Source organism: Parambassis ranga, chromosome 15 (genome assembly GCF_900634625.1).
Source record: "Parambassis ranga chromosome 15, fParRan2.1, whole genome shotgun sequence".
In the NCBI taxonomy this organism is placed as follows: domain Eukaryota; kingdom Metazoa; phylum Chordata; class Actinopteri; family Ambassidae; genus Parambassis; species Parambassis ranga.
In genome coordinates, this window is record NC_041035.1 from 10,390,458 (window position 1) to 10,406,885 (window position 16,428).

Consider the following 16,428-nt stretch of genomic DNA (forward strand, 5'->3'; position numbering starts at 1 on the left):
CTGCGGTCAGAGTACTCACCCCACCTAGTGGCATTAAGGCCTTGTGTCGTCTTATGCTAGAGAAAATGAGAAGACACAACAATGCACCTGAAGGCATTTTTGTGCTGGAGTAATTTTTGCACTACAAAAAGAAAGAGGACAGCTGATTACGAAAAAAAAATCTGATGTGGCCAGATGGAGGATGAATGCTGGGAAACTGCAGTTTTCTGTCTTGAGGCTGTGCAGCTTCAACTGAGAGGCTTCCGATTGACAGGTGGGAACCGTTGATCTTCCGTGCCGCACATCCTCCCTACATTTTACCAATCCTGTTAAAGAATTGGAAATGCTACAACTTTCTTCTTTGTGTTTCCTTATCCACTTCCTCTGCACATTGATCATCACAGAGGGAACGTTTGCTCTCTATGCCTTTGACTTCCAACAACTGTAGAGCTGCCATGTATAATGTATAGAAGGCTGATGAAAGGCAGAGGTGCCTGTCATTTACATTCAAAGACTGCTGCTCTGTGGAATTGTAAATCAGCTATACCACCTCAGCCTATTCATATATTTACACGTTAGGCAAAAAGACAAAATAACATAATTGCAGGTTATCGGTGGAACGTTTACTAAACACAACCCCATCAAGTCAGTTCTTGATTCGAAGCCTGCGTTCACACCTGCTTGTTCCATCTCTTTTGACACAGGTGGAATGAGTGTTGCCAGACATTATTGTGCTACACTCCCCTGGGCTATGTATACGTTTGACTCTCGGCTAGCAAGAATCTTTTGTTTCTATTATGCAGGTGTCAATCATGCTGAGGGGCCGTGTCCACAACTGTCACCGTCTAGTGCCGTTAGGTTTACCGTCCATGCATTGGACTCTTAACTGCATCTCAGCTACTTTGTTAAGGATGACAAAGAAAACAGTGGGGGGGCGGCGCACATGTTCACTTACAGGAAAAGAGACAAGCTAGAATACAAAGTTAAGCATACAGTGGCTGCCAGACACATAAACAACAAAAGGAAAGTAAACAGTTTTTGTGTCTTTGTAAAGTGTTCACCTCTAGTAGCTCTGAGGAACAAATGAAAGAAAACAACTGAAGAAGGAAAACACATAGGGAGTGTACTGAAAGTAGCAACTTTTTTTTCCTTTTTTGAGATACAAGTATTTACATGTAACCAAAGACAATGTCCTTGAAACAGGTACAAACATATGTTTTTTCTCGTCCTGCAATTTTTCCAAACAACTCAAGAAATATTGTATAAAATAAAAATATCAGCTTCAGGGAAAAAAGTAGTCTAAGCATTTTTAAATGTCCATTAACTGCTATGTACAGGAGTATTTACATTCTACAATTCCATTCAGATCAGAGAAATTTTGTACTTAACAGTAAACACAGTTGCAGTGATGTCCACCGCAGCCCTACAAACCAGGTCAAACTAATGTTTATACAGGTATGGCTGTCGTTCAAATTCAGTGATCGTACAAGTGAGCAGTACACGACGGAAGCTTCAGGTGCATCATCACAGGTAGAAATGACACCACAACAGAATAAATAAATGCATGTTGTTGAAGCTGCATGTGGCTGGACACACACCTACGTCAATTCAAATGATAATTATTCTTTAAAAGCTTGATTCAATTTAGCACAGACTTAAGCCAAAACTATGATCTTACGTTCAGCAACTGAGCTGTTTCACATGGGGGTGGGATTATAAAGAAACATGATGTGGGACCTTTGACACAAACGGCATCTCACTAGTTAAAAAGACACACAGGAGGAGAAAGCGTTAAATTAAATACATTAAAAATAACTCAAAACGGAAGCACAACCAATTTTTTTAGAGAAAGTCACCACATGCTACACCTGTGATTTAAAATTCATAATGTAATTACACACTTGAATTATTTGAAGTTTCAATAATCTAAAACTAAAACTGACAATGGGTGAGGAGAAAATCCAAATTGCATAATAGCATGTAATTTCCAAGTGCCATTATCAGTCAAATAAAGGGCATCCTATCAAAGTCGGCATGTCACACAGTCCTGATTTCTTAAACAGTAAATCATAATTATGGGGAAGGAAGAGAATAAAAATGCCCTCAAGGAAAAAAATTAAAATTCTAAAAACATAAGAGAATGCATACACAAAGCTCACAAAAATCAGTGGGCACCAGAAAAAAAAAACATTAAAAGCATTTCCCTTAAAAACATTCAAGCCAACTCTGAAAACACAGCTAAAAATGGATGTATGCATTCAGAATCATTCCACACAAGGTTACATATAGAGACATCATTCTAATGTCCATGAGTGTGATTGTTTTTCATGCCAATAAATGATTTCACCCTTGGCTTGGACGTGAATAAGCAGAGATTAAAATGTAATGATCCATAAAATTTGATTCAGAGGTTCACACTCCAGCCCGACAGCGGACAGGAGACTCCTCTGTGGACTGTGTAAGACTCCGCTTTGAGTCCATTTCATTTGACATTCCACAGATTAGTGAGGCGCTTGTAGGATTTGCCTGATTCCCACCTGAAGATGAATGTGAATCTGGACACTTAAATGCAAGGAACTGAAGAGATCGGCATGTCTGTCAGCTAACAGGGCTTTGGTTCAGGCTGTGCTCCAGAAACTTTTGTGAGAGTGTGTGTGTGTTTACCCCACACATCAATGTATATGCCTTATCTGTGAGATTTCAGAGTCATTGCCACATTGGGCAATTAGATGTAGTCAAGGGAATGCTGCTGAGACTCCAATGGCCTCTTGCTCCTGATGGGTAGTGGGGAGGACCGGAGAAGCCTGGGATCTCTTCAATGTGCAGTCTGTGTGAGTTTGCTGTCTGTTAACAGTGCTCCAGGTAGTCGATGACCCGTGAGATGGACTTTTGTCCTGTGGTGCCCATGGCACACTGTGTAGAGACAAAACAGGAAAAACAAAACCGAGTGAGGCACTGCACTACTGTACTTGTGAGGTCTTGAGGCGCAGACAGTGGGGTTGTTTGAGCTTCTGTTGCACGGAGATATTTATAAAACAGATGGTTGCCTTCCTCAGATCTGATGGGATGACTCACATATAAAGCTACTGCAAAATGCGCATCTGTGACCGAGTAACTGCTTGGCTTGTATTAATCTTTGAATCATTTCAGTCATGTCACTACTTCAATTATGCCTCTTGGACACACAAGAATTATATTTAATTGATAAAAATTTAGTGATCACATTTTCCATTATGATGGCACTGTATTTCATAAAAGCTAAGTGCCATTAGGAGCTGTGGAAGTGATTTTAAAGCAGCTAAAAAGTTTCTATGAGCCATTTAAGATGAGCAACCATCACAGAGCCTTTCATACATACATACATCTATGCAGCTCCATCAGTGACATCAACTTAGAAATAGGCTTTCCTTTTTATCTACCATCTAATGTTTCCTCAAAGATTCATATAAAATATAATTGAAGCTAGAGGAATAAGGGGCTGCCGCACAGAATCACTGGCTCTCAACTGCAGACGTTTCTTTCTTCGGTGGTTGCAAATTAAATGTCACTGTGTTCAATATCCCTGAAGCTGAACACTGCACCAAAGCTTGGAAGCATTTACAAAAATACCTTTGTTTGACAGACTGACAGATTTTGACATTATCTTTTACAGAAGACAATCAATTTGTTGCCGTTTATGATTACTCACAGTGAGGTTCATGAAACTCAAGAACTTCTTCAGCATTTCTGTCATGATAGAGAAATCCCCTTTCGGTAGATGCTCTCTCACAGTAGTCACATTTATCTGAGGATGGCAGAGAAGTGGGTCATCAACAACATGAACGTTTCTGGGTTTAAATGATTTTTCAATAATTCTGTGGTTGCTTGTAGCTGTGGTATTCTCACCTGGCTGCCCTGGCAGAGGCAGCCCAGCAGCAGAGCTGTGTAGGAGGCAACGATGCTGTCTTCCATATGCTTGCCTGCATGCTGCAGAGCTACAGCAAACACAAGAGAAAGAAAAGTTTACGCACTACTGCAAGAAACTGGATTTTCAGCTTACAATGGTACCATCTTATCAACATGGTGCAATGCAATGCAGCACATAAACTGCCAAACTGAATTCATTACTATGGTACTTGACACGGCAAAGAGTAGAGCAGTTGGGCATCAGGACAAACACACAAGCTGTCGACATCTTGCCGAATTTATGGCCAATTGACTTTTTCCAGGCGATTTTATGTTGTACTTATGCCTCATGAGCATTCAAGGAGTTAAATGTGAAACAAGTAATTATCCTCATAAAGTGCACCTTTTACGTCATGTGTGGTTGCAACAGGATGGTCTTCCTGTGCCAGCCCAATTTCCTACACAATATATAAATGCAAGACTATGGGAAATTCTGAACATTCAAGCTGCAGCTTATAACTACTTTATTGATTAACTGTTTGGTCTGAATAGTCAGAAATATTAAAAACCTGGGAAATTTCAAATTATATTTTTTTTAATAATTGTTTTTATTTATATTTATTTTTGGGTTCATCACAAATTGATTTTATTTAACTACATTTCTACTGCAGTTCTGCACAACAGTCTTTTCTCTCCCTAACTCTATAATTAGTTGAGAAGCAAAAAGTAATTATCCTGGGTTCATGCAGTAATCATTCAAACATTATTAGACCCATTTATCTACATAATGCTTTTAACTAAAAGCTAAAAGCAGCTTCTCTTACATGTACACAAACCCAAGTGCAAATACACTCAACCGTCTACCTTTATTAAGGTCCAACTCTTCATCCTCCTCTTCTTTCTCTTTCTCTTTATTCTCTTCTTGGCTTTCGGTGGTTTCAGCTGCCACCCACTGGATCTCTCCAGATGTCTCCTTCCACTCTCCGCTTTGGTCCAGCGCCGGCTTAGGGGCCTCACTGATGAGGTCATCAGTCTTCGCCTCAGCCAGGATGGCAGCACGTTCCCGCTCAAGGAAGAGCTTTAGGATTTAGAGAGAGAAATTAACAGAGGTCACCTCCAACACTGAGGCCATATCAGATTACTAATAATTGAGAAAATGAGAGAACTGCCAATAGACAGCAACTTGGTATGTAAAGTACTGTGAGCCTGTACTAAAACTAAAATCGACAAGGACATTGGCTGAAGTTAAATCAATAAAAAATGACATCTAATCCACAAACGAGCATTGATGACTGGTTACACATGGTTATTACTTTGCAGGTTTTAACTCCAAGAAGTAGGCAACAGACTTCCTAATTGGCTGTGTGCATTGTGGGGAAGTCTGAAATGTGTAACCATCCCCTTGAAAAAACAAGTCAACAGATGAACCTGTGCTTCTGTTAATTATGCTATTAATTGGAACAGGAAAAACTCATTTTTCCACTGTTCACTACTTTCTCTTCCTATACAAATGAAATACATGGGAGAAAAAACAAAAGAACCACATAAAATGACTGATAAAATATGTAACAGTGAGTTTATTCCTACCTTCACTAGGGCAGCCAAAGCACCGGAGACCTTAGGCTTGTCAGCACCTCCCTGAGTCTCAGCTGACTGTGCCACTGTGTCAGACTGTGTTGGGTCAGCAGGCTGCATCAGGCTGTCTTCCAGACAGGTGTCGTCGACTTTGTATTCCATGTCCACCAGACAGTGGCGGTTTCTGGAGCTGTACTCCACAAGGTTAATTAGTAGACCCAGACCCTGAAATTGACAACAGAACACAAATGAAATATACACATACACAGAGAATATAGCTAGCATCACTGCATCAACTGTTTCTTTTTGAAGAAAAGCTTACCAGGACTCGCACATCAAATCGCTGCTCCTGAGGGATGTACCGCGGGACTCGAAGGACACAATTGAGCGCAGTCACTATTAGCTGTTCCTGCTCACCAGTCTTAGTGCTTCCCCACTCTGCAGACAGAAACATCATTATTAACATCTGATGATAATGAATGAACGTGGCTGATGGACTGCAGGCCAAAATATGACTATATTGATTTTGGGTATAACTGTTCTTTTAAGACAAATTGGCTGCTATAATGCTGACCTTTTCCTTATTCTAATACCAAGCCAAAGTAAACCTGAAGAAAAAGCAAAAGTAAAAAAAAAATTACAAAGATTTTATACCATTATCGTGGGTAAGGTTGAGCAGCACTCCTATGACAGCCCTCATACAATCCTCCACAGCTTTGCCAATATTACTGAAGCTGCAGTGGGGCAACGCTGCACCAGATGATGATAGAGAACTGTTGTTCAAGGCTCTGCTGTACCGCTGGATCATTTCCTCGCAGTATCGCAAAGCTCTGTTGAAAGTAACAGATGTATTATTGACAGAAGCTAAAAAGTAAATAAAATGGCAATAATGCAAAGCAAGGTGACTGTAATGGTACACACAAAGATATATTTCAAAGCATTAAACCCAATAGTCATCCCTAGCTACAAATGAGTACCAACCTTTTCTATAGGCTTGATGGATATCTTTACAGTCTTCTAAGCCAACAAATGTAAGACAAAGGCAATCTTTGTATCCGTGTTATATGGCAGGCACAATAATTTTGCTATACTCGTAACCTGACTGAACTGCTGTCAGAATAGCCAATGCCTCGGTATGTGTCCAAGCCTAGTCAATACATCGAGCAGTAGCTGGTGCTCACCTGGCAGAGGAGACAATCAGTTGGGAGTCTTTGTAGGCAATTAAGTAACCCTGGTTTTCTGGGTTCTGCACTGTCACCTGTTAGCAGAAGATAAAAGAGAAATGGAATCAATAGAGGGGAAAGTACACTGTAATACTTGAATTGAAGTCAAGAAACAGAAAATGAGGGGAGACTTTTGTTTGGCTCAGCTGTTTGATCAGTGACACTTTAAGAGAGATAGCTGAGAAGAGACATGGGGTGTTTTAAACAAAGCCTTTCATCAGGGAACAATAAAAGTTAACAGGCAACCCACACCCATAAAGGTCTAGATCCTCGAGTCTCTCTCTTATATGACTTTGGTGAAAAAGAACCCAACTTGATGCAACTGTACTTACACTTTCAAGCACTCTCAGACACCTCTCAGCGCCCCATAAAGATGCGACAAGACTGTCCTTGTCATCCTCTTGGCTCAGGTTCTGCACGCACTCTTTCACTGTGGTAACACAATGCACATAATCATTATGCATCTTTACTGCCAAATGCACATACAAGTGGTATGCAAACTAGCCATCAATGCATCTTAAGGTAAGCATAGTAACACTGAACACTTACCTTTGTCTACAATATGATCCAAGCCACCCAGTAGCCGCAGTTCTTCTTTAAACCAATCCCCAGCTCTCTTGGAAGTCAAAGAGAGCAAAGTCTCCATGGCAAGGTGACCCGTCTACAGATAAATCAATTCCAACTTTTAATTCAGTTAACAAAATAAATACATGAACAGTGTGCTTTTATTATTTTCTTGGAGCAAAAGAAAGAAAACAGCTTTTCCTTTTCTTGTCATGAGTGTTAGAGGCCTTATGGTATATTATAATACTGGAAGACATGCAACTCTGTAACTGAACTCTTTTATTTATGTCGTATTGCTTTCCTCAGCCAGAATTTACAGATGTGTTAGAACCAAGGCACATACGGACATGAGCTTGATTTGTTACAATCCATTCATTATTCATGGGCAACCTACCGTGATGTTTTCCAAGTCTAGGTGCTTGTTGTGCACCGTCTCACACAGCTTTCTAATCTTTTCCTTGACCTTTTCCACTTCCTTTGCCGTAAGCTGATCCTGATGGCCTGAGTAGTCTTGGTCCATCTCCAACAGCTTGATCATTAGTTCCAGGCAGGCCCTGTCCAGATCCATGTTAAGACGATCCCGACTGAGAATGTACATCAGGGCAGCTGTGCACAGAGCTAGATTCTGAAAGAACATTAACAGAGTGACTTTAATATTAAGTGTGATTAAGAGTGGGAGGAGGTGACATAAGTTGGTGAATGCTTTGAGGAACCTGAAAAAAAAATAAAAAAATCCTAGAGCAGCACTCAGTAATGTATTCACTAAAAATTAATTTACCAAATAAAAGGTTACATTTTATGATGACAAATGATGTTTTACTTTAACATAATAAAATAACATTACATTTCAACTGCAGGCTTGTGAAAGTGAAACTCTTCTGCTGGAGAAGTGTAAATTAAACAAACATCACCTCCTTCAGAGCAAATCTCACATTCCAGTTGCTAGCAGACTGTACTGTGGCATGCAGGTCACACAGCCACAATTAAAGTGAGATAAAAATACACATCCTGACTCAGTAGATCAGGGTAGCAGCCAGGTTTGCGATTCAAGACTTCATCTTAGATAAAAATGTAAAGGATCACTTACAAAATAAACAATGAAAGCAGTAATTATTCAAAAGTGGCAAACATTACCATCTGCCACATCTTTCTACCATCTGTCACAGCTTATGTAAGTTTGAGGGGGATGAAAGCAAGAGATTAGAGAAGCAGGTGACAAAAAAAAATGTTTTTTTTAAAAAAAAAAAAAAAGTTGTACAGACCGGGTGTTGTGGAGCATCACTGAGGATTTTGAAGACTTGCGCCACTTTCCCTCTGGCTCGTAGGTGCATCCTGAAACTGGGCATGGCACACCGGGTGGCCAGGCTTATTATACTGGAGAAGACAGAGGGGAAGAGGATGAGGATACTATAGAAATATTTATCTCTCCGAAAGAAATAACTCCTTTTTCTATCACTTTATGTTACAGTAGAAACAAATCTATGTCAAACCTGCACTGTGTGTGCCTCTGCAGAAAAGTCTAAAACTCCACAAAGTGCAAAGTGGAAGTGTTTCACACTCACCTAAGGCATCTTGTGTTGAGTGGCTGGCTGCTTTTCAGCCCCGTCTCTAGGTACTCAAAGTCATCAGTGAACTCTTGATTCTCTCCAAACTCCACCACGTCATTGAAGTGTTTCACATGCTGCACCACTGTGTACAGCTAGTGAAGGGGGAATGGGGTTAATTACAGCTAATAGGAAATCAGTGCATCTGTCCAGAGACACATGAGCTTATGCAAACACATACACAGCAACAGATTTGCTCCCATTGGTAAATTACTATTTTACTAAATATCACCAGTTCATTACCAGCAACAGCTGACTGTGCTAATGGCAGGTATCGTTATTGATAGGATCATATTTATACGAATGCCATCATCAACACTGCTCAGTCTGATTCCTTATTAATTCCCTAATGGAATTCCAATCAGTGCTTTGTATAAAAAAATACAAATAATGTCTATTCTGTTCTACTGTTGGAGGTTAGGATGGATGCAAAAGTAAGGAAAGTGACAATTCTAAAAAAACAAAACATTTGAAGCATGGACGTTGGATCACTCTTTCTTCATCATTCAATTCAACCATCATTCTTCATTTTTGTCCAGCAACCTTTAAATAGAAGAGGGATTTTTTTCTGAAATAAAATAAAATCATCAATCTGCTAATCCTGCCCGTGTGAAGCTACTGTTATTAAAACACAGATTTTTTTTTTTTAACCTTTGGGTGAATATTTTTATGGATACTGCTGTTTCCACTCTTACTTGAAAATGTAATTTTACACACAAGTAGCACTTCTTTTTACACAAAATGGAACACTAGTGAACATTTGTTTCTGACCCTGTCATAATATATTAAGGTTTCCAAAAGCAACACCATTCTAACATCAACAAAAGGAACTAAAGAATTCAGAGGAATGATTAGGATTGATTGGACATTACATAGGAGGTTCTCAACTGAAACAGGTTCTTGATCCCCATCTCTTCCCAAACCCATCATCAACAGCAGCACAGCATGAGCAATTAGGGGCTGATCAGCAGTTGACTGTATGTTTACCAGTGTCAACAGTCATGCTGTGAGTGCACAATGCAGGAAGGACCTGGGTTTAAACAGCATCAGTGTGTGCAGGCAGCTTACAGAGGCTCCAGCCACTTTACCTCAGGGGATCTGTGGCTAACAGCCTGATCTGGGGCTACAAGGCCCATCTATTAATGACACAAAATGTAGGAGAGTTTAAACTAACGGCAGCAGCCCTCATTGCTACTCCCAACCCACAACAGGGTTCATATAAACAACAGTGAGTTTGACATGCATCAGAAGAATGTTATCCCTTTGCTACCTCAATTGGGTAAAATGACAATCATTTTTAACAGCAAGCAAATAAAATTAGATGGTGGATGAAGCAGCTGCAAAAGAGAGTTCTTCTCCAGCTCCTGTTGATCAGTAGAAAAAAATATATCTGTATTGTGGACTCACCTCTTTGTGCTCCTTTCTGCATTTGAGGGCTGTGACAATATCCTGGTTGAGCCGCGTAGGAAGAGTCTCTGACTTAATAACTTTGGGTGGTGGTGGAGGGGCTTTGAACAAGCCGTCATCTTTATGGGAGTTGTTGTCTTTGCTGCTGCTTGATAAAACGGCCTTAGGAAGAAAGAAAAAAGGCAGAGAAGCTGGGTTCATACTAAAGCAACAAAATCTGTTTAATGACATGTCTACAAGATTTAGCACAGCTGAACAGTCTGTTAAGCACACAAGTCTTTAATAAGTGCTGTTAACAGATGTCACATGAAGTAGTGCTAAGTTAAACACAACTTTTAAATCACAGTTGCCAGACACTGATTAACTTGTCTCTGAGAAAACATTATTTCTAAATGGGGAATTAAACAGAATTTACATGTAAATCCAGGTTCACTGGACGGCAAGAGCCAAATTAGAGCAATTAATACAGACCTGACTAGTACACGACCAGTAAACAATAATGTGAATTCTAAATTAAAACCTGGAAGTCACAAATTTCTTACACTGACAGACAACTATTTTGCTGCAGTGGGATGGCAGTGACAATTAGTGCAGAACAAACTCAAATACAATATCTTACCGGAGCTGTCTGAGATCGAGGAAGTGGGGGCACTGGTATCTCTTCAGGTTCAGGTTGATTCCAGTGACGAGCGTTGTACACAGCTTTAGCAGGGGACTGAAACATGGTTAAAAAAACAGTTACCGTAAATGACCAGACATATCATCTGAAGTACAAAATCCAAATGAGGCCATAATGAAAAAAATACCATGATAAGTTCAATTACACACTCTAGCACAGCACACAAGTTACTGTGTTATTGCTGTGAATTTGTGTAACTCAACTCATAAATATTGCACACTGTAATAATGTCGATGGCCTAAGACAACAGCAACCCCAGTGTGGAGCACAAGAGTCCCCAAGCAGTACTAAACATTTCTGGGAATGACACATTGTGTGACTCAATTATACATTACAAAGACAACATACAGAGTTTTGAAATAAGTAAATACACAGAATTAGGAAGACAGATCACAAATAACCCAGAGCCACTACTAAACATGATCCAAATAAGCAGAGCAGATGTGGGTATTACACAAAACAGCACAACTCACAGCGGAGTTATTAAATAAATATAGGTCTGTCCAAGTGGTAATATTCAAATCCCCTTCACAATGGAACATACTTTGCATGTGAGCTACTGAACACACATTTCAAAGATTCAAGTCAGATTTCACAACATAATCCCTATTGTTCAAGGACTCAAGTTTCCAACTGTAGTTCTAACCTACATACTGCTGAGTTACGTTACATGAAATGGCAAAATTTATTTAGGTTTCAGCTTCTTTCCTGCCCACTTGCTCCATTTTGCTCTAATGCTCTTCTCTCTCACATTATCTCAGTCTATTTTTAGACAAGCTGGGTATTCTGTTATGGAAATGTCATTTAAACATCAATAAGCCAAGCAGTGTCAGACCTGGGTTAAACTTTGATCTAGAGGAAGGTTAGATGAACCATGGTGGCCCACTCACGCAAACCTGAATAGATCTGAAAGGGTCAATGTGCAGTTGCATAGTTTAGGAAACTGAAAAACTTAATGGGCACCTACTCTTGAAAAATGCATAATGAAGATAAAAGTTATGGGAGAAAGCAAGAAAGAAAGAGCACATAATTTCTAATACATTCAAATACCTTTTTGGGTCCACTAAATATCTTTTTGAATCCACTTCCAGTGTCCTTGGATTTGTCACTTGTCTTCCCAGTGCGTCCTTTCTGCCCATCTGAGCCTCCGGGACTGGAGTCATCAGAGAAGTCAAAAGCATCTGTTGGGGACACCAAATATGAGCATAAATATTAACCAGTGTGTCCCTGAAGAGCTACACAGTTAAAGATGTTTTAGAAGCTTATAGGCCATGTAACAAATAGCCAACCCTTACCTGTGTTGCTGCTAGCCTGGCTGTCCTGGGAGTCACTGGTATGTGGGCTGTCCACACTGGAGCTCAGGGCAGCCAAGGCAGCGGCCGCCTTCTTGACCTTCTTCTCTTTAGTCTGACAGTTCTCGTCATCGCTGTCACTCTCACTCAGGTCATCAAAGCCAAAGTACTTGATCTTGTAGTTACTCTTGCCTGCCATCGCACCTTCTGAACCCTCTTCACTCTCCTGCTCCTCTTTGTCCTCAAAGCCAAAGAACTCTAATTTGGTCTCAGTCTTGGTCTTCTTGGTCTTTGTAGTCTTTGTCTGGGTGGGCCTGAACCTTTTTTAAAAAAAAAGGGGGGGGGTACTGTTTATTAGCGTTTTTTGTTGTTAATTAGGTTATGCAAGACAAACTGAACTAGGGAAATGAAAAACTACACATAACATTTTTTTGGCTCAAACAAAAAATAAACATTACCTTGTCAAATTTAACTACTACAACACTGGACAACTCAGAACTATTACACTGTCTTCAAACAGTAAACTAGTCAGTTTTATTTCAATTAAATTCTCCTATTCTTAACATTCATCTGTAATAGCAGTGACATCACATGCACATACATACATACATATACATGTGTGCTTGCTTCTGCCATCCTGACTTCTTCAGACCATGTAATCATGGCCTAGGATTACCTATCATCTAACAAATCCCAGTCTCCACTGATGCTCTTGCACCAAATACTAATTCTAAACTCCCTTTCTGACAAAAACTTAACTAAATTAAACAACCACAATGCTGTGTAAGCATTTTGAACAATTACAAAAATCTATATAGATTCTGAAGCTGGCGATACCTCCAAGTAAAGCAATAGCCTACAGAATAAAAGTCTATATATGGCAATACATAAATGACAGTGAGGAGTATTAGACCTATACAAAACTTTTTACAGTCTGCTCCACAACATCTGGATTAAATAGTTGTATACAACGTTACAATGGCGAAGAGACAGTGCTAATTATCAAATGAATATCTAAATATCATTTATGACCCAATTTTAAAGAGAGCATGACAATCACCTTTTGATTTTAATTTATTTGAGTAATATTTTTCAAAGATTAAGATGCATAGATGCATATAAACCTTACCTGGTATGTTTGGGTGGCAGTGCATCAGACTTTTTCTTCATCTGACCCGCCTCTCCAAGATCAGCAGGTGTCGCTGGAGTGACCAACTCATCGATGCTCCGCTCAATTGAGTCCTGGATGGTGACATTGCATACTGACAGACAGGAGGGGTGCAGGACCGTGTAGTCTCTTACCCTCCCACCACCCCTGCCTGCAGGCTTGGCTGCTGTTTTAGCATTGGCAACAGTACTACTTGCACTAGCAGAAAGGACACTGTTGGGTTTATCTTGGGCACTCGCTGTGTCAGTGGACTTGTTGCTGTCGTTTTCATCGGATCCAGGTGACATTGGGTTATGACGGCCGGGCCGCTGGTATTTCTTGCTGTTTGAAGCCCTTAGAGTAAAAGGGGATGGGGGAATGTTGTCCACTGGTTCTGGAGGAGGCTCTGAGAAAGGCTCAGCACTTGTCATCTCTTCTGACAGCTGTCCATCATAAGAGGAAATGGTTTGGAAGTCTCTGCTACCACTCGGTGCATCAGTGGGCAGGACAAGGGAGGAGTCCACATTAGCAGAGGAGAAGCTCTGATCATCAGAGGGGGCTATATTCAAGAAAGAGGTCACACAAGCAGGTTTTTGGTTGCTATCTGCACTTGCAGTTTTGTACCAGGGCTTGTTATTAACAGCCTTATCTTGTGATGTTTGCTTGCCTATGAATAGAGAAGGAAATGACATGTGGTTACATACAAAAACCAAGGTTGCAACTTTACATATAGAAGCACATAAAGAGAAGACACATAGGTTGCAATGATCACTTACTGGTAAAAATGCCAGTTGAACTTGCAGAGCTTCGTGCAGGAGTAACAACAGCGGTTGTCCCAGCACTTTGCACTGGAGCTGGCTTTGCCACATCCCTTTCATTGGTTTTGGTCTGGGTAACACTCTGAGAGGTTACAGTCTTGGACTCATCATCACTGTCAAATCCAAATGGGTCATCCTCACTGTCACTGTCTTCAAGCCTGGGTCTCTTAGGAACCTCAGAAACGTCATGTTTTAACAGAGGCCTTTTGGCACCAAGCTGAGCCTTGTAGGTGGTTTCTCCCCATTTGGTGGTCAGAGTGGGCTTTTTATTGGAGAAGACCTCTTCAAATTTTGAATTGGCCTCCCCTCCCTTGCGGTTGTACGTTTTACCAAATCTGGACGTCATGTCAGAATCCTTATGTTACATATTCTCTACAAAACAAAGGCAGAAATAACTGAACATACCACCCAAGAATCAAGAAAACTATATTATTAAAAAAGACAGCATAAAATATGTGTATAAGACAGTCAATTTAAATATAATAATCGCAAAAAAACACATTATAAAGACAAAAGACCGTATTCGTTAATATCCACATCAGCAAGGTTAGGTAAATTAATTTAACGAAGTTATGTATTACTGCTGGTTGATGGCACACGAACTTAGCATAGCTAGCACGCTAGTTTGAGCAGCTTAGCTTCCAAACGCAATATCAGTCGCATATGAGCAACACGATAAAGCTACATATATTAAGTTTAATTTTAATAAAACTTCAGGTTAATTACATTGCCTAAGATACAAAACTTACGAGACATGTAACTTAACAACGTCCGTTAACTCAAGCTTGGCCTGCTCCTACTTGTAAAGTTAACAACTATAAAGTTAGCATTTAGCCATTAGCTTCAACACTGCTAACCTGCTAAAGCAAGTGTCCTGTTTACATTTCTCAGCGGACTGCATCAAATGCAGGAAATCCTTTCTTTTACATATGATCGTATTATTTGACATTTACGGCTGAATGTAGATATCGGGATATAAAAATCGCCGTGAGTGTATAAAAGTAACAGTACATCATGTTACCTTTCAACTCCAGCAACTAGCTAACCGTCCGCTTGTTTGTTAGCCAGCCGGCTAGGCCTGATCTCCCACTCGCGCACAAATCAAAAGGGTAAAGTCCGTTCAACGCTGAAGAAACAACACTAGAAACACATCTCTAACCCAAATTTGTCCACAAAGCAGTGCTCGGTAGCAAAGAAATGCGTCCTAACTGTACTCTTAACAGTAACTGTCTAAATATTGCGGATAATCCGGACTTTTTGCATTTTGTAGTGCTACTGACGGCCATTAAAATATCCCCTCCCTCCTCGATGCTTGCTTGGCAAGACCCCCATGTAGTGCGCTGCTAAAACGAAAGTGACCAATCAGCCGCAGGGAGGATATCATGTGCTGTCAGCAAAACTAAATCTGATTGGTTTAAACTGAAATCATAATAAACGAATAGGGGCGCTGGAGGATCACATCCGTTATAGTTAAAGACGTGCCAAAGAGAAACGGCGATGATGTCTTCTGCTTGCACCGTTTACCACACACTTTTATATTCAGGCAATTTAAACATCAGATTAACAAACCGAGTAGCATTATTACTGTTGTTACATATAACAATAGTAATGTTCTGGAATCTAGGAACGTATATACTGTATATAATCTCAATTTTACTACTATTATGAAATGTGTAGTCTATAGCTACACATCTTTAAAAAATAGATATAACAATTTCTAGGAAATAGCCATGCTTCGTGTTTAAAGGGCCAGTTCACTAAATATTCACTGTCAACATTTTTCATACAAACAATTTGTTAGACAAAAAGTGATATAAATGTTTCAAATGTGTGTGTCTAAACCGCCTCACTGTGAAGGGATGTCACTGTTTCTGTCCCAAAATCCCTATATAGACACTGTACAGTAAGCATATAGACACCACATAGATTAGCAGCTGTGGTACAGGGGACAGCAAACAGTCTGTGTCTGAAGGGGAAAGTGGTCCCAACAGTATCAACCCTGAAATGCCCATTATACAACCCAGATAGATATCGCAACCTTCAAAGCACGGAGGTCCTTTGAGGAAATGGCTGAGGGGTGTTAATTTCCCATGAGAACCAATTGAAAGTGATTTTATTCATGTTACAGCAGGCTGTATAGACGGGGTTAATTTAAAAAAAATTCACAACAGAAAACAAAATAAAGCCCCTTAAATGTATTTTGTAACATATTCAATGAGATTCTTCAGACTGCATTCAGACTGAACCTATTGTTT

General features: G+C 40.0%; 1 protein-coding gene across 1 annotated transcript; it reads right to left on the reverse strand.

Moving 5' to 3' along the window:
- Positions 1-1,101: 1,101 nt before the first annotated feature.
- On the reverse strand, positions 1,102-15,497 carry wapla (WAPL cohesin release factor a). Its single transcript, XM_028423342.1, has 20 exons — positions 15,195-15,497; positions 14,132-14,545; positions 13,338-14,022; positions 12,212-12,528; positions 11,967-12,097; positions 10,857-10,952; positions 10,238-10,399; positions 8,789-8,925; positions 8,489-8,600; positions 7,621-7,851; positions 7,212-7,323; positions 6,995-7,092; positions 6,621-6,697; positions 6,094-6,269; positions 5,762-5,877; positions 5,452-5,664; positions 4,729-4,942; positions 3,865-3,953; positions 3,668-3,763; positions 1,102-2,892 (listed from the first exon to the last, which is right to left on the reverse strand). The coding sequence occupies exons 2-20, from the start codon at positions 14,517-14,519 to the stop codon at positions 2,827-2,829; spliced, it is 3,516 nt and encodes a 1,171-aa protein (XP_028279143.1). The 5' UTR covers positions 14,520-14,545; positions 15,195-15,497; the 3' UTR covers positions 1,102-2,826.
- Positions 15,498-16,428: the final 931 nt, after the last annotated feature.